The following is a 24534-nucleotide window of genomic DNA, read 5'->3' on the forward strand; positions in this document are numbered from 1 at the left end:
GTTATTCTATGACATTCCAGAGAATTTTTCTAACAGCAGCCAAGTAGTCAAGCCATTCGATACCCATCAACCCATAAATCCATCCCTACCCCAGCACACAAGGACCAGGACTGCTTGTGAATTACGAATATTTGTAAGTAAGTCCCAAGAACTAAGGATGCTTTCCACAGTATTTCCTTCATTCTCTACGAAGTTGGGAGCACGACAAAACTATCTTACAATTCCACTTGCGGGCTAGCTAATTTAAGGCCGGCTGTAGCGGAGATCCATTAACAAAATCAGAAGCATCAGGGGAATGGAGACCTCAACAGCATCCTCTTCAGCACCAAGGGTAAACAGGGAGGGGACAGGCTCATTCACTCTTCAAAAGGATTAACGAGCCACCACACACATATACACACACCAGTTTCCCTGTACCCCCAGTGACCTCTGCCCCATCCAGATTCCCTAGTGGGTAGGGAGGGAGAGGCACACGGCTGTTAATGCTAAGAAATCTCCCTTCCTCCTGCACGTTCAGGCTTCCTTTCCCTTGGGGGATAGCTGCCTTCTATCCACTGGTCAGTGGACCTGAAGAGAGGAAAGATATCAGGGACTGCTTTTACGTAGGAGATCTGCAAACCTTTTAGCATATGTAGCGTTGGATTTGAGATGCAGCAGCTTGTTTTCCAAAGACAGTTTTTTTTCTAGCAGTGTCCTCTTTTCCTAGGAGAAAATAAAATACAATTTTTGCTCATTTCTTTTCCTTTATTTCTCTCTCTCTCTCTCTGTCTTTCTCTCTCTCGTTCTCTTTCTCTCTATGTGCGTGTGTATTCAGCAAGGAATTCTTGCAAACTGTTCGCAAAAGATGCTCCTTGTAATACTAGAAATATGTTTTGAGCTAAAGAGCTCATTTCATACGGAGCTGTTACAACCCACCCCAGTGAAGTCCGGGGCAGGCATTCTCCAGCATGGTTTACAAGTGTAACAGGGAAGAGCCAGGTCTGACTACATGTTGAATCTGTTTCTTTTACTTTAACCTTTGCTTTCCACTGCTTTTGTTCACTAAAAGGATACTGTCTATACATAACGGCCTGCCTCGGGGAACCCTGCCCCTCTGTCTGAATGTTAAACCAAACTGCCTTTGATCAGGGAAACATCCAGACCCTATTCCAGCCATGGATGGCTGCAAAAAAGAAGAAATTAACACATCCCCTCCCCGAGGCTGGCCATTCCAGGTGATATTTGCAAAACTTACGCCTTTTTACTTTACTTCCTCATCTCCCCCTCTGTGCTATAAAAGAAACTGGCATCCAAACCCCGATAAGATGGTTATTTTGAGACTTTAGTCCGCTGTCTTCTCCGTCTGCCGGCTTTCCAAATAAAGTCATGTTCCTTGCCTCAACACCTCGTTTCCGATTTATTAGCCTGTCGTGCGGCGAGCAGAGCGGTTTTGGACTCGGTAACGTAAGCCGCTCAAGGACAGATCAAGACTAGTTGTCTTCACTAACCACGTTTTTCTGGAGAGCTTTGCTTTGGCCCCTCCCCCAGTCCATTGCTCAGTCAAACTTCTCTTCTGTCTCTCCATCCCGCCCTAAATGCTAACTGCCTGCCCATCTCTCTCTAGACACTGGCTCTCCCATCATTCCACCTGCTTCTCCTCCGGTAATCTTGAGTTGTTGGTATCCAAGGATATTATTGCACTTGTCTTGATACCTACCTGCTTACATGGCATCTGTCCGAGGTAGAAAAGTAGTAAATGTGTATTTAGTGAAAGATCAAAGTCATAAGTGATAAAGTCACTTCCTAATTAGGATATAACAGAAATGTTGACATTGTGAAAGAATCCCTAAAGAGGTCTCTGATTGTCACCATTAAACCAAACTCTCTATATCCAACAGGAAAATAGATGAGTCCATGAAAAACCAAGCTGGGAGGATTGTGTTCTTTTTTATATCTGATGGAAATAGATGTTTTGACAGTATTTACAATGCTGTTTAAAATCATTCCTTCTGTAGTATTTATATGGGTAAAAGACAAGACAGTGCCATTAGAGCAAAAATCTCAGAATGTCTTTGGACATGGATAGAACTGGTTCTGAAACTTGGTGACTGTGTTAAGTTTTGCCAAGGTTTTAACCCTTCTAGACCTTATCACTGTTAAGAAAAATTAACCAAAACTTGTAAATCAAAATATATAATTTTAATGTCATATTGGGTCATTGTTTAATAACCTGACACAAGGATTTTTTTAATTCTCTTGGAGAATTTCTTTGCGTGTGACTTTATTATTTGATTAGAGCCCTGACTTTGTGAAGTTGCATGTTAATTTGTAGGTTTCTGCCTGGTAGAAAAGGTAATCCCAAAGGTTATGGTTTATTGCCTTAAAGAATATTAACTACCTTTGTATCTAACCTAGTAATCCTATTCTACATTCCTTTTCTCAAAATGCATGCAAATAGCCAATTTCAAAAAATATTTTATTTAAACCAGCTTTACAATCTTACTGGTTCCCTCATTAATTAATGAGTTGACTAAAACATCTGACATGTATTCATTCTATATTTGTTTGAGTCATGTTTTTGACTTTTTGAACATCCCTAAGATGGGGATAATACTATCTATATTGAAATGTTGGGATGATTGGAGATGTATGTGAAAGGTCTACATGCTTCTCTGAAACATATTAGGACCTCAATATATAATAATTTGAAGGTGCCAAATACTTCATATCTTATGTGCTCTGTTATTTTTAAAATTTATACTTTTTCAAAAATTTCCTGTAGCATTCTTGTCCATATATTAGATACTGTTCTGGTGTAGCCTTAGTTGATCTGAGGGATCAAGATACTCTTTGCAAGCTTATTATGACACTTGGGTCATCAAAGAAACACATCACTGATAATATATTTTGAATTTATAGGAGGAAAAATGGTGTTTAACAAACATTCTTTCTAATGGACTTACTCTCAATTCATGAATCTTTATCACCAGGGTTCAAGGAGACCAGACAGCTGGACAAATAAATGTTCTGCCTTGGTCAAGCCTCCAGTATTTAGCTTGGACTCTTTTTTTAATTTAATTTTTATTTTATATTGTAGTATAGTTGATTTACAATGTTGTGTTAGTTTCAGGTGTACAGCAAAGTGGTTCATTTATACATACATGTATATCCGTTCTTTTTCATGTTCTTTCCTATATAGGTTATTACAGAATATGGAGTAGAGTTCCCTGTGCTATACAGTAGGTCCTTGTAGCTTGGACTCTTAATGCTGCCTCTCTGACAACACGGAAAATCACACTACATCAGCTAGCACTTCTCAGGGACAGTGTCTTCTGGGAAGGGAAAGGCGTTCACAGCACCACCCAGTGGGTAATCCACTCTTGCCAAAACCACACCTCTGAAGAGTGTAAGAGTCCCCGCACCTTATTGATCAAGGTGGAGTGGACACCAACTTAAATCACTGCCATATGTTAACATCTAAATGATTTAGGAACCAATGGCATCCCTTTTATCCCACATCAGAGAAGATGTGGGCATAATGGAAAGGATTGTGAACTGCTAAGTGGAGGACGGTGGAATAGTCCCTCATTCACACTGTCCTCGTTTATAAAATGATGAGGAGGAATTAGGTGGTCTCAAAAGAGCCTTTGAGCTCTAAAATGCTAATAGAGCTAAATCAATGACACTGGAAAGCAAATATGATGCAACAGAAGTGCGCTGCCAGCCAAAGGGACATATGCCGTATTAAAATGCTCTTACTGGGCGGTTTTGCTGGCTTATCGCTGTGTTTATGGAATTCATTCTCACTGCATTCCTGATTAAAGTGGGACAGATGGTGAAGGTTTTAAGTAATGCGTTCATTACCAGACCTCATACCACTAATGGCTATTTACTGGAGCAGTGGCTCGTGCAAGTGAGTAGAAAATGAATCCTTCTCCAGGGGGTGCCCACCACCAGGGCAGTATTTATCAACCTTTGTTGTGGATGTTTATTTTTAATTTTCATTTCCTTTTTGAACTCATGGCCTTTTCTTATTAATACAAAGGTCTCAGTACCCCCTCCTCTCATTCCGATACACACTTCCCTCCTGAGAAACCCTTCATCACAGCCTTTATTCTCAGTATCTCCTTAGACCAAGATGTTACCAAGCTTTGCTTCTTATAGTTTTATTTATTTGCGTGATCATTTTACAAAAGTAATGTATCTTTAAACTAAATATGTTTAAAAAATAAAGATAAAACTCCTGCACATTTTCCTTCCACTGCATCCCCACCTACCTCCACCTCCCAGAGATTCCAAAAGACTCCACTCTAGGAAGTCACTGAACTAGAATGTTCTGGAAGGTTCCTGCATGGCCTTGCTGAACGATGGGCATTCTGTCCACTTACTATGTCACAGAGCTCCTAGAGACAGCTCTCCATTATGGGTCAATATCAAGACAAATGCTAGGCCATCACTTCTCAAAAATGTCTGCCAGTCTCTAAGCCACTTAACCTTATTCTGGGGTCCATCCCTACCTTCAGTTGGATGTCAGCTTCCCTAAGGACCCCTGGGAGAATGAATGAAAGGAGATCTGGGCAGTTCCTTGAGTCTCACACAACCCAGATATATTACATTGCAATCTCCACAAAGAGACTGTATCTGGTTCATTCACAAATAGATATCTAGCTTGGAACTCTGCCTGGTAGGTGGTAGGAGCTCAAATATTTGTTGAATAAATAGTCCAGTGACTATACCCCGGAATTCTGAGATGAACTCACATCCAGTACAGATTTCCTGGGGTTTCTAGAAGATAGAAATTACATTACACTATTTTTTTTATTAACTTTCAGGGACTGACAGCTGACCAGTAAACATGACCCAGTGTTACTGGGTTTGAGGTGATGGCAAATCTACATTTAAATGTCAAGCTGGTTAATCAAGTACTTTGATTAAACAACCCTATTTGCATTCCAGAATTGTCTTCCTTTCCGAAATGCAAACGTTCCTTGTGCTGTCTTAGTTTGCTAAACTATTTATTACAGGATAAATATTCTAACATTGTAAAGTATTCATCCAAATGTTACAGTTTGTCCAAAACATCATAATTATAAACTGTTACACGAGGGCAAACCAGCTACTTGAGGACATTCTAGCCCTGTGATTTTGGCTAAAGTAAAACACTCAGCATCACCCACCGTACAACACAGATGTAGCTGTATATTATTATTATTAGATTCAGTTAAGGTTGGGCTTATTTAATTTTCATGATTTCTTCATAGGACCTTCATTAAGATCACCAATTCAGCCAAACTCACAGTGTTATAAATTAAATTCTTGGGAAATATGTAAAAAATTACTCAAGGTTTCTCAGGCAAATATCCTGAATGTTGAAATGTGATGCTTTTGAAGTGATGTTTCTGAAATAGCCTCAATTCAAGGAGACTCATAAAAAAAAGTAAGACTGAGCAGAGTGGAGGAAAATCAGGGAATTCATGTAATAAATATAAAAATGTACTGGGCAACATTTACTAGAAGTTAAAGTCTGTATTCTTATCTACTCCAACTCAGTTTCAAAGATGCCAGTTTTCTATTGGTTTGTTTTACTATTAAAAAATATTGCTTGGTTTATCTAAATTCTAAGGCATGCAAAACGAAATTTATGTGCGAACCTTTTGTGTGTATTTGGAGGGGCAGCTACTTAAAGGAACACTGCATGAAATTTTTAATAACTTTTGTTCTATTATTGCTCTTCCCTAAATTTGGCCAAGCCGTGTGCCGTGCCCGCTGCACTGGGAACGTGGGGTCTTAACCACTGGACTGCCGGGGAAGTCCCAAGAATGTCTTTTCTTAATTGTGCACTATACCTGTCCTAGGGCAGTCATAGGTTTTTATAACTCTAAAGGGGACTTGGGTGGCCAAAGATAAACACTTCACTGACTCCAATACATAAAAATGCTGTAATTACAGGGATTCGCTATATTATTACTAGCAGTAGGTAGACTTTGTGATTTTTTCCATTATTTCTCTTCATAGCCTCACATGTTTCCCCTTTCTAAGCCATACATTTACGAGAAAAAAAAAGTGACAGATAATGATTCGAGTGCAGTATTTGTAAAGAGGTAAATCAGTAACTACAATACACAGCATATTAAACGTGTAAGGGAAGAAATGAACATTATTGAGTACATCCTAAGATCTTAGGAGTTGCAAAGAACACTTTCACTTAATGTTATTTATTTTCATATTATCTTCTTTAATTCTCACCCTAACCCTGTCAGGAAGAAATCCCTTTAATTCTCCAGAGGCCTACCTGTTCCATTCTCTGTACAAGGTTCTCCAGTTCTGTGATTTGATTATGTCTTTCTTCAAGCTTTTCAGCAATTTGATTCAGATTTTCAACATGTTGCTTCAATTTCTGTTCTTTTTCAAGTGTGTTAACCTTTTGTCAGAAAAACAGTTATCAGACTATCGTTTTCATTAAACCTATACAGCTATTATCTCCCTCTAAAATTTTGAGTCGCCAAAAAAATGTAATAATTCACACTTGTTTAGAATTACTTCCTTGAATTCAGTCTTTCTTCAAAATAAACCTGATGGACTACAGCAACACTAAATCAATGGAGAATTAATAACATATAAATATTATTTCTAGAATGTTGACATTTGCTACCATAAAGCATACTCTGTGAACTGGTATAAGAAAGAGAGACAAAAATTTAAGAAAAGCAAAACTTTTGACTTTTTCTCAACAAAACTTATCTAGAACAAAAATAAAATCTTATACGTTCAAATAAAAAGTGTTTTCTTTTTAACCAGAAAGTGTCATAAAAGCAGAATAATTATCCCCGCTGTGTCAGGGGGTTATCTCCTAGGCGTATAGCAGGAGTTATACTAAAAGACATAGGAGAGAAGTCTTCAGCGGGCAGCCCATAGGCCACACTTGGGAGTGTTTCAACTGACTTGTAACTGACATGCGCACCCACATCTGCTTGTGTGTTTAATAGAACTCAAGATTTTACGGTTAGAAAAAAAAAGTGTCTGACTTCCCTTGAATATACCAGGTGGGCATTCCTGCCCAGACACTCCCTTTGCTGGGACATGGGCACTCCCGTCCACACACACCTGCTCACTCTTTCACGTAGGTACTTTACCTGCACCCTGCGTGCCTAGGCATTTGTGACCATCATCACCCCAACCTGAAGCTTGAGGGCGTGTCGCCTATGCAGTGGATTCCTACTGTGCTTCCCTGGGGACCCTCCTAGGGCCTGAGCTGGCAGAGACCCAGGAGCCCTACCAGTGCCTGAACGAGCTTCCCTGTTTTGAGTTTTGGCAAACACACACATACACACGTTTCCCTCTTCCAGTCCTAGAATACATTCTCCAGATAAAGTTTTACTGGCCCTAGGACACATATTTCAGATTCAAAAACAAACAAAGTGTAGGTGGTGTCTATGATATAGAGACACCCATATACACACACATATATATTTGTATGATTTTATATTTTAATTTATATATTAAATATAAAATATATAATTTTATATGATATATATATATGTACATACACATACATGTTTTTGTTCGTTTACTCTGAAGAATGTATTCCAGGACCAAAAAAATTTTGAAAACATTTATGTAGCCCAACTTTTTCATTTTAGAGTCAAGTCAGAGTGATTCAAACTGGGTCACCTAGTTAGTCAAAGGCAGAACCAGAAGAGAAGCCACTGGCCAGTGTCATGAGGTCAGCCCTGATTTCTAGGCTGGGTGGAAGGGCTCTGGGCAAGGGAGGCATAATATCCGGGTACCAGGCTAAACAGGGGTGGGGGGAGATCAGGGCAGAAGACGGGCAGCCTGCCCTTCCAAGGTCTTGCCAAGTCACGTGGTCATTGCTTGTTTCACATCTAACTCCTCCCCAGAAGAGAGACTTGAACAGCTTGGAGCTTAGTCCACCAGTATGCAAGCTGCTAGCTCGGTACCTGGAGTAAGTGTCTACTGTCCTCATGCTTCTTTCTAACTTCTTTAGACTGTGTTTGATAGTTTTCAAATAATCTCTGGGCCACATTTCTCAGAGCCACTGCTCCTGCTTCTCTGGAGGCTTCGAGCTAGAAACAAAAGGTCACTGTGCATGTTTTGACTTTTACAATAAAAAGGATTAAAGACAGAACTGTTTGATGGGCAACCAGAAACACAGAGGCTGTAACCGTACCATTTGCACCTTCATAGACAATGGATAAGAGGAAAGATGCTGTTATCTGGTAAGAAGAAAACATAAAATGAGGACCCCCTATTTATTGGGGCTGTCATGCAGGTGATTTGCACTGGCCAGGCCAAAGCGAGCTCTATGAACATCAGTGCCCTGCATATATAGACCACACCCCTGCAAAGTGTTCCCCAGTGCCGCATCAGCATATACACGTATTTGCAAGCGTTTTCGTATCATTGGCCACAACAGTACTAAAAGACATATTTCCTGAAATAGGAGGAGGACAAGATTGAAGTATTAGGGGCAATATCGACAATGTGTCACGAATCTTTCAAAGATTTAACCTAAAGAAATAATCAAGGATGGCTGCAAAGATCTACCTACTAAATCACTGTAGGACTGTATATAAAATAAGCCAGAAAAGGAAACTATAAGGCACCCAACAATAGATTAGCTAAACAAAACAATGAGACATTTGACTGAGTGCTCTAATTAATACGCCATTTTTAATACCTAATTATTACATATATAAAGACTTCTAAATTTTACTGTAGTAAAAACACTTAACATGAGACCTGCCCCATTAACAGATTTTTAAGTGTACAGTACGGTATTAAATATAGGCACAATACTGTACAGTGAATCTCTAGAACTTATTCCTCTTGTACAACTGAAACTCTGCCCGTTGAACTTTTGTAAAATTATTTTAATAATAAAAATCGCCTTCAGAATAAAACAGTGAGATTTAATTGATCAACTGTAAAAGTGCTCCTCTAAGTATGTGAGCACATGTGTGGATTTATGGATGTGTGTGGATGTCTATCTAATTTCACAGATCCACAAATCTGTCCTACTGGCACAAAGTACAAAATCAGAAATTTCTCCTACTGCTCATACCTTGATTTTCAACACTTCATTCTCTTTGTTCATTTCTAAGAGCTGTAGGTCTTTTCCTTTTATCCTTTCCATGAGCAGATCCAAACTGCAACAAGAGGGGTCCATTTCAGAGTCAAGGCCATTTTGAACGTGCCGACAGTGCTGAAAAGAACAAACAAGAAAATCATTCACCTGACTTTTCCTTTTCTCTACTAACTCTGATAACAATAATTATCACTCAGTATTACATATTTCAAGGAAGATTCAGATCAACACAAATAAATCTTTTGAATCTCCAATATCAATGGGAAGTTCCAGATGAAACGCAGCTGGCCTCTCTATTTGCTCAAATTTGAATAGATTCTTATATTAAAAGGAAGGTAGAAGTACATCTTTCATGCCTTTTATATTCCCTACAGTTTAAAATATACTATTAAGACCTTTTAAGGAGACAAATGATATCCACAAAGCCAGTTGTTTGTTTTTTTTAATCTAACTTGTCTGCTGACCTTCTGTGGTTTGAGATGGCCGAGGCAGACATACTGGCAACACAATTCATCTGCATTCCCAGGAAGCTATTCCTATTAAGGTGTCCAACAACCTCCCCATTTTTATAGCCAAAGGTCGATAACTAGCCCTCAATTTACTTAACCCACGGACGCCACTTGACACAGCGGTCCCTCTTCACTTTCTAAAACCCATTTTTTTCCTTGTCTTCAGTAGCTCCATTCTCTCCTGTTTATCCCCCTAATTCACTAGCCTCACTTCTCAGCCTCCTGTGATGGATTCTTCTTCTTCCCAACATCTAAATATCATAAATCTCAGGACTAGATGCTTAGCTTTTCTCTCCTTTCTATCCACACTGATATGTTCGGTGATCTCCTCCAGTTTCAGAACTTTAAATACCATCCTTACTCCCAAAATCTCTACCCTATAGCCTGGACCTTCTATACCAGACTTCTACCCTCAACTCTAGAATCAGATATCCAACTTCCATCAGAAACCTCCACTCTGATAGGCAACTCAACATAGTCAGAACTGAATGTTTGATCTTTCCTATCATTCACAAACATTCATCTTTTTTTCAGTTTCAGAGCACTTAAGAAAATAATGGGAGTGAGTTGTGCTAGTTTAGGAGCTGAGGATGATAAAGAAGACTCTGTTTATACATCTTACGCTATGTTCTAGTGTTCTCTGTGGCCATCCTGCAGAGTGGATAACACTGACATTGATGAGGTGCATGTGGCTCAGGTGAGGTCTAAGCTGGCATAATCCAGACAAGGCTAAGTGCACATCATTTGACCTTAAGAATAAAAGGCTGGTCACAGGGGAGGGGGTGCATTTAAGCTTATTGACTGATCACGCAGCGTAATGGCTTCAACTGGGTGTCCATTGGTGTGGCCCAGGTGAACCTGTATGTATCCCAGCTGAGCCAATATCTTCCCATACAATTTAGATAAGTAAGCCAAGTTTAAAATATTCAAGTAAGACCTGGCCATTCCAATCTGATCCTACTAATGACATCTGTAGTTAAATATGCATATGCCCATTAACATCTTTAGACACCAACAAAATATTTAATACTCATCATTCAAAGAATAATTTAATAATATCAAAAAGTTATTTAAAGGAAGTCTATATGGCTTTACGTTCATTTACTGAAGGAATAAAAGTGGTACATTTTGATGAATTCATTACCTTTGCATCTTGTTTGTGATTTGTACTATTATGTCTTACTTCATCTTTAAATATTTGATTTCGGATCTTTTCCAGAGTAGTTCGAATCTAAAAGAAAAGAAAAATATTTTTTTCAAAGGCATTTAACACCAAATACTTTTTTTTTTCTATACCAGTTACAGGGTACCAAATTTATCTAGGAAGTATTACATCTGTGTCAATCTCAGATTTAAATGACTGCCATTGACCTAACTTGCATTTAGGCTAATATTGTTTAGATTGCAGAAAATGAGCATTTGGTCTTTACAACTGTTTCTTAGGCAAACCTAAAATATAACGCAAATGAATATTATACCACAAAATAATTACAATTTAGTAATTAGTATTTAATACTAGTTAGTTCTGTTTTTTTCTATATAGTAATTTAGTACTAATTTGCTATTTGGTAATTACTATAAAACAATTACTATTTGGTAATCACTACAAAATAATTACTATCCAATAATTACTGCAAAATAATTACTCTCTAGTAATTACTAGAGAATAACTACTATTTAATAATTACTAGAGAATAATTACTCAGAGGAGATCATACAAATTTATGCATGAAATACAAGCCCCGTGTCTTGGTGACCTATGGAATTGCAAGACACTCAAAGATAAATTAATCGCTCTAAGTCATAAACTAGCTATGTCCAAATTTTTCCATCTGTTCTAAAAAGTAGTTCATGAGAATATATACCTTTGTCAGACATTATCATTGGATTCTCATAAGATTTCACATTTTTAATGAAGTAACATGCCAACATGTACAAGTCATTGGCGATAGTGGCTCTGAACTGCTTGAGAAGGAACAAGGTAAGGAGAGACAGAAATTCAGCAGGCATCATAAATATCTACTTGGCAACAAAGTATCAATACTTATGAAAGAACTGAGAAATGATGTAAAACAGTAGGACGCAGTGGTGAATAGTGTGGGACAAATTAAGTGCTGATAGGTGTTCTGAACCCTCCTGGTCCTTTATTCAGTTTTAGTCCAAGTGTAGGAACAGAGGTTCATACCCTCAAGAGAAATGACAACGCATGTGTTTAAATTTCAGCTATCAAGGTTGTCCTTTGCCAAGCTAGGTTTGTTCTTCCTCACATGTTCTAGGGAGGGAGAAACAAAGCCCACTAATTCATATCAGACTTTATTGTAAAAAATCATACCATGGTAACATGATTTCCAGTGCCCACATACCTTTTTCACATATTCAGTTTCTTCAATAATGTGAGCTGATGTGGACTCATACGAGGCAGAATTATCTTCTATCTTCCCCTTCAGGGGAACTGTCGTGGTCACTGTTACTGCTGTCATTGTGAAGCCCAGCCCAAATCAGTTGGACAAAACTAACCTCCTTGATGTTATAATTATGTGGTTTGTAAACTGAAAGGAGTTCTGTATTAGCACTGTAATCAAATATAGTAAAAAATATTATAAATTATGGAAATCTGTATATATCCAAAATTCAGGAATTAATTTAATATTAAAACGACACCAGTTGAAACAGTCATTGATTAGAAACTTAAAAATTAAACTGAGAATGAAAAATGGGAAAATTTTCTTTTCATTCAGTATCAATTAGACTATAAAACCTCGAGAGTAGAGACTATGCCTTATTCATATTCATATTCTAGCACACTGTAAGTGCTTAATAAATGTCTGTGGGGCTAATAATATAACAAAATCATATATATATATATATATAAAACTTATATACATGTATGTATATCACTTTATACTTTACAGAGACCTCTAATGTACTGCATGTTATTTAACTCTCAGTAGCCTGTAAAGGCCATTTACTCAAGAACTATTTGTAATAGTAAAAGATTTGGAAAAGCCCAAATGCCCACAAAAAGAGGACTGACTGAATGAACTACCTACTTCTATAGAGTTTTCTCTAGGATATATTTATTCAGTGAAAAAGCATGGTGCAGAAAAGGATACATATAATTTCTCTAAGAAGAGAGAGTAGGATAGAAGGGGAAAATCTGTAATTTTGACACTGAAAAATGTAATTATTTTACCTAATTATAAAATAAAACTAAGTTAAAAAGAAAAAATAAAATCCTCAAAAATAAAAAACTAATAAAACAAATGAATATATCTGCATACAAACTTGGTGGCATATCCTCATGAATTACTTGAAGTGACTTTAAAACATGCACCAGGGACTATTTTTCCCAGATGTGATATGTCCTAAGAACAAAAAGAATCCCCAAACAATCTTAAACCGTATTCACTAATAATACTTTAGTGGAAATATTGGTATTGCTATTTTGAAACTATTATATGTGTGTGCAAACATTCACATGACTCACTCACATAAATGCATGATGTAGAATAAAGTCAAGAAGTCATGGTCTTAATGTCTTAAGAACCAAGATTTTTAGCATAAGAGAAGAAGAAATCCAAATCAGAACCAAAAATGTTACGTAAAAACCTTACAATCCAAACTGGAACCATGAGTAGAAAATAATGATTTATTTTCCTTTAAAAATGTATATTCCAAGTCTATCCACTGAAAATTTAGAAACAGAAGCAATTAACACTCCCAGTGCCCAGACTATGGTCTCAGTACACTATTTTCTACTAAAATGCAACTAGGGCTTCTTGAGTGATTTAGATCTGGAGCAAGAAGTATATAAGGTGAGCCTGAGATATCTTGTCATACCAGAAAGCAAAATAGTAACCAAATACTACTTGAATAAGACACAAAAACCAACCTGAAGAGGAATGACTGTGATGGATTAAAACATATCAAAACTTTTTTAATTCCTGAAATTATGTTGACAAGAGAAAAACCGCCACCACCAACAACAATCCTCAAACTCAATGAAGACGGGCCATGATTATACTAAAAATTAGCCCAGAAAAAGGGGTGAGGGGGACACCAACAAGCATTGGTCTTGCCTTTATGATATGAATTTACCATGTATTTTTTGGTAACCAAACAGTTGATTAGGAAAATTTTGCTACAGAATTTCTGCTAATAAACCCAAAAGGACTGATAGAATTAGAAAACCTACATTTTGCAACCCCTTGTGAAGTAATGGATCTAAGCCACAGTCATCAACCAGCTCTAAAAACATTAGGTGAGAGCTTGATGAAGAATGCATCAACTCGAGGGACCCCACTAATCAATCTTAAGAGAAAACTAAAAAAGAGACAACCAGACGCTCTGCTCTCTAGATGTGGTACAAGCACAAGTAGAAAGCATCACCTATGAAGTATGCAGCCCCTCTATCTACTGACGGTAAACATCTGAGAAAGAGGAAACTGTTCAATGACTCTACAAAGGTGAAGGTTGCAAACAGCCAAATCCAGATTATGTAAAATTTTACAGGGCAAATAATTATTCTTTCCACAAATTAATTATAGGAAGAAAGATGGGGAGAAGAGAAGAGAAGTTGCCAGAAATTATGAGACTTAAGAAACATATGACCAAATGCAATATATGAATTTTCTTTGGCTCCTGATTCAAATAAACCAGCTATAGAAAGACATTTTTGAAACAAGTAGGGGAATTTTACCACTGACTGGATAACGGATGATGTTAAAGAATTATTGCAATTTTGCAAAGCATTACTTGTAATTATTGTAATTTTAGGTGTGATAGTGGAATTGATATTCCTTAGAAAGATCTTCTCTGTTGGTTATACATACTGAAATATTTGCAGGTGAGATAATATTACATTTGAAATGTTAAAGAGAGTATTTTACTCTAGTATTTAAAGAGAGGAAAAAATGGGGTGAGGTAAAAATGAAAGAAGTTTGATAAAATGCACGGAATTGTAGAAGCTGGGTGAGGGCACATGGGATCCCTACAGTGCTCTACTATTTTGTTTCTCTTTGAAATTTTCATAATAAATAGTAAAGGACTAAAAAAATAAGATAAAATAAAAGTCCTGTAAGGTAGGATTATTAATCTCAGTTTACTGATAAGGAAGCCAAGAATCTAGTAGGTGCTATTCATTTACCCAAGATCACAGTAAAACTAACAGAGCTGAAACTCAAACCTTTGTCTTTTGGACACCAAGATCAAAAGTGTTTCTATCACATTAAGGTCAGATTCCCTAGTGGGAAAAAAATTAAAATTTAGCAATGACCTATGCTGTTAAAACACACAAAGAATTTTCATATTTGCTAGCATCACTTTGAAACTAAATAGCTTCTGGGGATGACTCAAAGTCCTGCATTTATCCTTTAATCTTCAATGAAATTGACAGAGTATGCCAAGAATTTTCCATTTTTTGTTAAATCCTCTTAGACAGCCACCGTGGCTTCTATTTGTTTCAGGGGAACTTGATTTGGCCGTAGCAGCTCTGCATGTCTGTTTTTTGCAGGATGTGAGCGGAACTACTTCTGTTACTTGGTCCTCTGAAGTCTCTTCCGGGATTAAGTTCTTAGTCCAAAACAACATTTAAATGCTGGAAGTAAAAGAAATGCCCACAGAGACAAGAAATGATGTGTTTGGAAATGAGAGAGGGGTGGTCAGGCTGGAGTGGTGGTCATCAAACCACGGCGGGGAGCTCAGTCTGGCTTCCAGCCTGTTAGGACAGCTTATGAATGGTTCTTACATCTTTTAATGGTTCAAAAAAAAAAAAAATCAAAAGAAGAATAACATTTCGGGACACATGAAAATTATATGAAGTTCAAATTTAGTGTTCACAGATGAAGTTTTACTCTAAAATAACCATGGCCGTGCACTTACATATTGTTTATGCTGCTTTTGCACTGTAACAGCTCAGTTGAGTAGATTCAACACAGAAAATACATGGCAAACAATGTCTAAAATATTTTCTATCTAACAGGTCCTTTACAGAAAAAGTTTGCCCTCCCCTGGGGTAGAGTATGGCAGCAGGTGGGAGCAAAAGCAGGGGGAAAATAGAGGCAAGCAAAGCAATTGACTTGGTCTGAGTTGTTTTCTTGTTCTTCGATTCAATCGCCCTTGATCTATAGTCGCATTTGTTTGATTCACCGTCTCTTTTCTTTTTAGTGTGTTATATAATTGTGTACATTACCGAATGATAAGGGGCATTTCATCACAGGAATTAATCACTCTTTAGAATGGATCCCACTGCATTCTCAGTCTTTCATAATTTGAAAATTGCATCAGGCCTCACATTATACATCCTAAAATATATTCTCTTATGTGACTTTTATTCTTAATATCAAAAAATTCTGCTCCACAAATGAACCTATTTATGGAACAGAAATAGACTCACAGACATAGAAAACAAACTTATGGTTAGGGGATAGTGGTAAGAGTAGGGGGGGCTAAATTAGGAGTTTGGGATTAACATATACACACTACTGTATATAAAATAGATAAACAACAAGGACCTACTGTATAGCCCAGGGGGGAACTACACTCAACATCTTGCAATAACCTATATCTTGCAAGGAACTACACTCAATATCTTGCAATAACCTTTTCTTTTCAGAAAAGAATCTGAAAAAGAATATCTATATGTATAACTGAATCACTTTTCTGTACACTTGAAACTAACACAACATTGTAAATTAACTATACTTCAATTAAAAAAAAAATTCTGCTCCTTAACCAATGTTATTTCTCAAAACATCCTCCCTCCTCCCCTCACTGGTTGGGCCAACTTAAACAAGTTACATAAAACCTGAGCCCCGACTTACATATCTGTAAAATAGGGGTGATAACACCTAGAGTTGTAAAAAATGAAGAGTTTTTTAAATCCCTGGTTGCAGAAGGCACTCAATGGACAGTAACTCTTAAAATTCTTGCTCCGATTATTTTATATTATGAATAACCACAGAAAATAAGCAGTCCGTAACAGAGAGGGTAGATCATGCCTATCTGGTTGCAAAGTTTATATGCAACTCTATTTATAGGAAATCAAATCCCATTTCTCTTTTGGTTCAGGAAACTTTCACGATCACAGTCCTTCATTTGTATAAAGAAACCAAAGGGGAACTTAAGCCAGGAAAGTCCAAATTGCCATATGGCGTTACCGTCCGGGGGAAAATCTATCTTAACATTTATTTCTGCCAGAAGTAGTTTAAGCAGATAAAATTTTCAAAATAAAACACAATCAGTTAATTAAAGTGAGAAAAGAATTTTATTTGTTTTATGCTAGAGTGGATTGAAGACAGCTTACAAGTGGCATCAAGCCAAGAGGTTTTATTTCCTAGATCAGGCCTTTTCAAACAGGGCTCCCCAGGGAAGGGGAGGCACTGCCCAGACAGGGCTTTGCCGTCTGGACTTGAACCAAAGCAGCTCTGCTTTGTTCTGTCACACACTGAATTTTTCCATGAGACTTTCTGTGAACAAAGAATGTTCTACAGCTAAAAGGTCTGGAGGCAGACTGCCTAGTTTCATGGCCTGACTCTGCCACTCAGTAGCTGTGTGACCTTAAGCAATTCCTTAACTTCTCTGTGCCTCAGTTTCTTTATCGGTAAAATTCAGATAATATTATTATTAATAATAATAATATAAATAATAAACATGTGGTTGTGAGTTAACATTTGTCAAGCACTTATAATAGTGCTTAGCACATAATAAATGATTAGTACATGTTTGTCAAATAAGTAAATAAAACATAAAGCCATTATCCACAATTACTGTTGACAAGCAGTCTGACTGGTATAAAAAAGTCCGGTAATACTTTAAACAGTCTGCAGATCGAGCTGGGCTGTAAAGGAAAATCCATTTGGGGGTATTTTAAGACTAGCAAATCCATAGTATTGATTCTTTCTTGATAATGCGTCAATAATTTGTCAACATCCCCAGCTGATTATACTAACATCCAATGAATAGTTCACCATTTACAAAGCAATTCATACACATTATTGTGAATTATTATCCATGTGGTAAACCAGTACAGCACTGGGCACCCAGGATTATGTAACCAAACCTGCTTTTCTGATTAATGACCTAAGCATGGCTCAACCATTATACAATAAACACAAAGAAGGCGCCTGTTGTGGGTTGAATTTTGTCCCCCCTTCCATTCATATGTTGAAGCCCTAACCCCCAGTACCTCAGAATGTGACCTTATATAGAAACAGGGTTGTTGCAGACGTAATTAGTTAAGATGAGGTTACACTGGAGTATGGTGGACCCTAATCCAATATGACTGATGTCTTCATAAATAGGGAAAATTTGCACACAAGGAAAACTCCATGTAAAGTTGAAGGCAGAGATCAAGGTGATGATTCTACACACCAAGGAATGCCAGAAATTTCCAGGAAACCACCAGAAGGTGAAGGAGAGCCTGGAACAAATTCTTCCTTATAGTTTTCAGAAGGAACCAACCCTGCCGACACCTTGATCTTGAACTTTCAGCCTCCTGAACTGTGAGACAAGAAAGTACTACGTTTAAGCCATTCAGTTTGTGGTACTTATAGTCTAGAGATTTTAACAAAGGAGTTCCCTTCCTTTATTTAACCCTTGATTCATTCATTCATGTATTAAACATTTATTGAATACAGCTGTGTTAGGAGCTGTGGCTACAGAAATGAGTCAGAGACCCCGCTTTCACGGGACTTTCAGTACAGGGGGGAAACAGACATGAAACAAAACAATAAATATATAGGGAACATAATCAGAGGTGGTGTCATGAAGAAAAGCGGAGGCAGGGTAACAGAATGAAAAGCGGCGCTGTTTTGGATGGGTGCTGAGAGAAGGCCGATCTGAAGAGGTGGCATTTAAGCAAAAGACGTGAATGAAGGAGGTGAAGCCGTGTGGCCATCTGGGAGAAGAGGATTCCAGGCAAAGGGCAGAGCAAGAGCTGAGGCTGGAACTTGCTTGAAGTCATGTTCTAAGAGCAAGGTATGCAGTGTGGCCTACCTTTTTTTTTTTTTTCTTTTAATGGGCAGGAATTTTTCTTTTAATAAACCGAACTTGTTAAGACTTTCAATTTACCTAAGGAGTTTTCTCCTTGGCCACTTAAAACAGGTCTAGCCCTGGCTGGTAAGGCTCCCTCAGGGTTGAAGGAAAGACAGGGACAGCAAAGTCTGGGATGCTGTCAGGTGCCACAGGGCACATGCAACTGAGTCCAGGTCCATGGAAGGAGTAGCAAAGGGCAGCTGACCACAGGGCAGCTGACCACACGGCAGCATTCTCAACTCACTTCTGTGGGTACTGATTGAAAAGCAACGTGGTGGACGCCTGGCTTGAATCTCCCTCCCAGGTATGTAGGGTCACCATCTGCAGGAGTCTTTTCAGGAAAGATCCCTTACTTCTCCTTCACTCCCTGGGGCTGGAGCACAGGAACAACTCCTAGACTCAGCCAATTGAGCGCTCCCTCCCGGAAAGGCCAGCAAAGGATTGTCCCTCAGGCTTGATAAGCTGGAGGCAGTGAAAAGTCCGTCATTATTCTGGGCAGGAAGGAGTCTGGCACAGAGAGTGCGTTGTGTCCAGCAGCAGGGACACCAGCGTGGTATCTAGTGACCAGTGGCAATGCCAGAAGAAGTCTATCCCCCTCTTGTTACAGGTTGATCTTTGCTGAGATACCGGGACTGGATTCTCCCATTTCCATACCTAGTTTTCCCATCGATTCTGGAAGATGAATTTACTTCCAGTAAATTCCTTTCCTACTTAGGTTAGCCAGAGTCAGTGACTCTGCTTAGTGACCAAGAGCCCTGTTTTCGCACAGTTTCTGAGTTTTCACCTCCTCAGTTCTGAGCTAACAATATTGACAATTGTCTCATCATTCTTGGTCACTATGATAGAGAGCTTTGATATTAGAAACTGAAAGAGTAATTTACAATAAAAGTGCTACAAGGGTAATTAGGTTATGTAATGGGGGAGAAAAGCTAATATATCTCCAGACACTTGAAGAGACTGGTCATGTACTGAATGCTGAATAGCACACCTGTTCTGCAGCGACATTACACGGCACAATGGTGACATCCAGTGTCAGCTGGCTAAATCTCAGGTGACTGTGCAGTTTACCTGAAAATGATGTACAGTATATCAAAAGACATGCATGTTAACACGGAGCCCAAGTAACTGCAATGCTGTTTGCAAGAAATAATCTAAGATTTTTAAAGTAGAATTAATTTTTATTCATTTCTAAATGCTACTCATTTATATATACAAATATATTTATATCATAGCCAGTGCTATAGCAAGCTCTTAGATATGAAATGAAAGCTATTTAGTTTGGGGGGAAAAAACGATTGAAATCCTAGTACAAACACAATGTAAAATATATACTATTGACAAAGCACTGTGCCATTTACCAAAAATTATTTTCCATATATTGTCAGAATTAATCATCCCAACACACTGTGCTATAATTATTACCTATATATCTATATCTGTCTATATGTAGGTATAAGGCAACCAAGTCACAGAAAAGGGACATGTTTTTCAAGATCATAAGTTAATCTTATCACCTGAACCCAGATAGACTGACCCCCAAATCCAAGTGTCTTTGTAATGAGAAAATCTATCTTCATAGTTCACTGGTATAATTTGAAACTTTGAAAAACAGCTGAAGGTTTCGCCCAATGACCAGTATAGCAGCTCAACTGCAGAGTGGTGCAAATCACATGAATCCCTTCCCATCTGGGGAAGAGTGAGGGGACCAGGATCCGATGACAGCCCACCTCACGCAGGCTGGGGTATGCTGCCTTTAATAATCCTCATGAACACCTGAGGCGGTTAAGTGTTATTGTCCCCATTTTACAGATGAGAGAATGAGCTCCCCAATGTCAAGCAAAGACAGCTCGTTAATGATGGTCATGGACCCCAACCCACAGGGCTTGGGCTCTTTCCAAATTTCCACTTTGTCTCCTGCTGCATTCTGCATGGACTTCCAAGCCTAGTTTCTTGGGTCCAAGCTCATTTAGTAACGGGGGTTTTCCAAAGTAAGTGACTAAGTAACAGTCAAGTGACTCCTGCCATGAGCCCCCAGGTGCGTCCTTCAGGAGCCTAAGTAGATGTTGTCGCAATAGATTTATTCCACAAACAGAGGCAGTGTGACTCCATGGCTTAAAGATGAGGGCTTCGGACTCGGTACTGCCCACAAGACTATTTTACTTCCCCACTAGCTGAGCAGCCTTGGAAAAGTTTTTTTTTTCAATTCCTTTATCACCATTTATTGAAATTATTAATTTTTACATATTGAATTAAATTTTTTCTTTATCAAAAATCAACTGTTTTTTTGGGTAAATTTCTGGATTCTCTTCTAATCTATTTTGGTATATGTCTGTTCTTTTTTTTCATCTTTTTTTATATTTAATGTTTATTTTATATTGGAGTATAGTTGATTTCCAATGTTGTGTTAGTTTCAGATGTACAGCAAAGTGATTCAGTTATGCATATAGATCTATCCTTTTTCAGATTCTTTTCCCATACAGGTTCTGACAGAGTATTGAGTAGCATTCCTTGTGCTGTACAGTAGGTCCCTGTTGATTATCTATTTTATATATAGTAGTGTGTATCTGTTAATCCCAAACTCCTCCTTGGAAAAGTTTTTTTTTTTTTTTTTTTTTTTTTTGCGGTACGCGGGCCTCTCACTGTTGTGGCCACTCCCGTTGCGGAGCACAGGCTCCGGACGCACAGGCTCAGCTGCCATGGCTCACAGGCCCAGCCGCTCCGCGGCATGTGGGATCTTCCCGGACTGGGGCACGAACCCGTGTCCCCTGCATCGGCAGGCGGACTCTCAACCACTGCGCCACCAGGGAAGCCCCTTGGAAAAGTTTTTAAACTCCCTTAGGCTTTAGTTTTCTCAACTGAAAAATCCAGATGAAAATGTTAACTTCCTTATAGAGTTATATGACAACTAAATGGGATACAGCATCAAAAGTGCTTATGGCGTATCTGACCATAATACAAATTCAGAGAATATTAAGTAATTATCTTTATGTTCACAACTTACTGTAGACATTTACTTACAGGGCATCATTTGAAAGTGTCAACACCTAAGCCCAGTTGTCCCCCCTCTTCTCATCCCCCCATCCCCATCAGTCAATTACTCCTCTTGCTTTGACCTTCTCAGTTAACAATCAACTTAAAAGCCACTTACGACTCGTCAGTGAAAAAAACATGAGAAGCAGTTGTCACTGACATATATCTCAGTCATTTGTAACATTTATAAGGAAGGTGCCCTTTTGGAAAATTTTTGTGGCTTTATTAAGTATTTTAAGAGCAAAAGGCTCAGGCATTTACAAAATATCTGTAGCTTCCTAAGCTGGTCTTGGGATAGCTGAGCTTCAACATCATCTACGTCACTTTAAAAATCATCCAGCGAAGGAGGGAAAAACAGATGATACAACGTGTGGGTGAGGATGGAGAGTAGCCGAAACTCCTGTATGTTGCTGGTGGGAAAGCAAATGTGCAGCCACGCAGGACGGCAGCACGTAAGCAGTTTCCTATAAAATTAAGCACAGACGGTACAACCCAGCGACCTCTCTCCTAGGGGATTTTTATGTTCCGTAAAACACAAATGTTTATAATTGCCAAACACTGGAAAAAATTCAAATATTCATCAACAGGTGAATCCTACTCATCAACACAAAAGAATGACCTACTGATACCCACAGCGATATAAATGAATCTCAAATGCCTTATGCTGACTGAAAACAGCCAAATCCAAAAGGATGCATATTCCATACTCCCATTTATATGACATTCTAGAAAATCTGAAACTATAGGGCCAGAAAACTGAACTGGGGATTAAGAGTGGGGGAGGGATTGACTACAAAGGAGACACTGGGGAATACTTTGGGGGGTTGGAGAGTGGTGATGGAACTGTTCTCAATCTTGATGGTGATGTAGGTTCCATGATTGTAACCATTCGTCAAAACTTACAGAACTCTACACTAAAAAAGATGGATTTATACGCTTTTATTTTTTAAACCGTAATTCAACAGTACCCTAGAAAATGCAAAGTGCAATGGTGATTTCAAAATCCAAGGAACTTCACTGATTATACCAGAACTAACTGGAAGGCACAATGAGCTGAATTTGTTTTCCTTAATTCAAATTGTTAACCCCTCCAGAAGTGTAAATGACAAAAAAAAAAAAATAGTGACAGAATCGGAATTGTTAAAAAGCAAGGAACTGATTTGCTGACAGGTAGTTAGTGCCGTTGCCCCTAGAAGAATAGTCCATGAAGTATGACATTCAATATTGTGACAAAAACAAGGGAAATCTTAAACATCTTAAGAAAGTTAATCATGATTATTATTTACTAATGTGGAAAAGTAGGAGGAAATATATAAAAATATATAAGACGTATTCAAGGATATTTGCAACAAGAAGATTTCAATCTAATTCATGAACCTAGAACTCCTTATTTCATCTACCCATTCCTTTTCTGATCATCGTCTAGATGCATGTTTTCATTCTTCACAGTAGAGCATAAACACATAGACCATTGAGGCAGTGACTACAAAGTCTATTAAGGCTGACCACCCCCTGAAGCAGCCCGGACCCTGTGCTTCACTGCCCCCTCTGCCCATCCTCCTATGTCAGGAAGAGGTTAGACTGATCCCAGTGCGGCATCCTACCAAAGTCCAGGGGCTAATAGAAAGATACAAGGCTGAGAAGCAGCTCCTGGCTCTGGGTGAAACCAAGTTCCTTATACCAGATCACGTGACCATTAGTGATGCGTGAGTGAACTCACCAAAATAACTAGAAGAAGTTTACAGCTCAATGCTTGAGTGAGCCTTCTTGCTGTTGGTGAACAGACACAACAGGGGGAGCGTGTCCACTCCAATTTCCAAAAGGTGAGAAGGATGAAGATGGATTCCTGTAATTGACATTTGACTCTCAAGAGACAATTGGAATGACATTGTCAGTGTAAGACTAGAAAAATACATTTGTTATAGAAATTTTTAAATTCTTACCAAGTTGAGAGAGAGAGAGAGAGAGAGAGAGAGAGAGACGTTGCCAACAGAGACTTAATTCATCTAACCACAGATCAGCAAAACATTAGTGTTATGAGCCATGAGTTCAGCAAGTTGTTTTGATATTACCAGCAGACAAACTGAGCTCCAAATGAGCACATCCAGCTTCAGAAAACTATACTATTTAACCTAGGCTACCTTATTTTCAAACTTTAGGAGCATAAAATTAAAATCCTTGCATTCCAAGTTGTCCATAAAAAAGACCTTCAAGTTATCTGAATGCTCTGTTTTTCCCCATAGGATCTTGCAATTTTAGCAGTAACTTACAGGCATTCAGAGACATAGTGTCTTCTCTTTAGTTTCACAGAATCTGCCAACATTTTACAGAAGTTTCCACTCAACTGGAGAAATCTATGTTAGAGCATAAGTTGTCAAACGTAACCCACTAAAAATGCATTTGTCTTAAGAGTTAGCACAAAGCAGGGTGAATGGGGCTAATTAAGAAAACAGCTCTGACTGAACTGCTGTTCAAGGTCCCGGCTTCCTAAGAGACATATAACCAAAAGCCAATGTTTTTGTAGTGTTAAAGAGTTCTTATTTCATTTGTTCTGTAGACTACTCATAGAAGAAACACCACCACGTAATAGGAACCTGGAATAATTTATTACTTTGGTTTAGCTCCTCTAAAGGTCCTGGAGGAACAAGGAGTGGCATTTCTTCTGTTTTAGATTTTAAGAGCTCAAACTAGTGCCTGATTTGGTAAATCAACAAACAGCTGTATCAGGTTCATCCTTTAGCACAGTCATAGAAACTACAGAATAATAAAACGAAAAGCATGTCAATCCAGATGCACTCCCTTCTACTTTTTGGCTTAAGGCTCTAGATGACTCATGCTTTATGTTAAGTGTGCCACTAAAATATGTTATTAAGCAGT

At 38.3% G+C, this 24534-nt stretch overlaps 1 protein-coding gene across 4 annotated transcripts in view; it reads right to left on the minus strand.

Moving 5' to 3' along the window:
• The window catches only part of CCDC68 (coiled-coil domain containing 68), a 50424-nt gene that overhangs the window by 21142 nt on the left and 4748 nt on the right, over nucleotides 1–24534 (minus strand). For 2 of the 4 annotated variants that reach the window (XM_082667737.1, XM_082667739.1), the window contains exons 1-6: nucleotides 11958–12148; nucleotides 10739–10825; nucleotides 9062–9202; nucleotides 7938–8063; nucleotides 6272–6400; nucleotides 620–702 (exon numbers count right to left, since the gene is read on the minus strand). In XM_082667737.1, coding sequence (XP_082523863.1) covers nucleotides 620–702; nucleotides 6272–6400; nucleotides 7938–8063; nucleotides 9062–9202; nucleotides 10739–10825; nucleotides 11958–12074 — 683 coding nt within the window. In that variant the 5' untranslated portion in view covers nucleotides 12075–12148. Of the gene's footprint in view, nucleotides 1–619; nucleotides 703–6271; nucleotides 6401–7937; nucleotides 8064–9061; nucleotides 9203–10738; nucleotides 10826–11957; nucleotides 12149–24534 lie in introns of those variants that run through there. The other 2 variants (XM_082667740.1, XM_082667738.1) reach the window with 2 other exon arrangements.

Source organism: Grampus griseus, assembly GCF_964374135.1.
Source record: "Grampus griseus genome assembly, chromosome: 12".
Taxonomy (NCBI): Eukaryota; Metazoa; Chordata; class Mammalia; order Artiodactyla; family Delphinidae; genus Grampus; species Grampus griseus.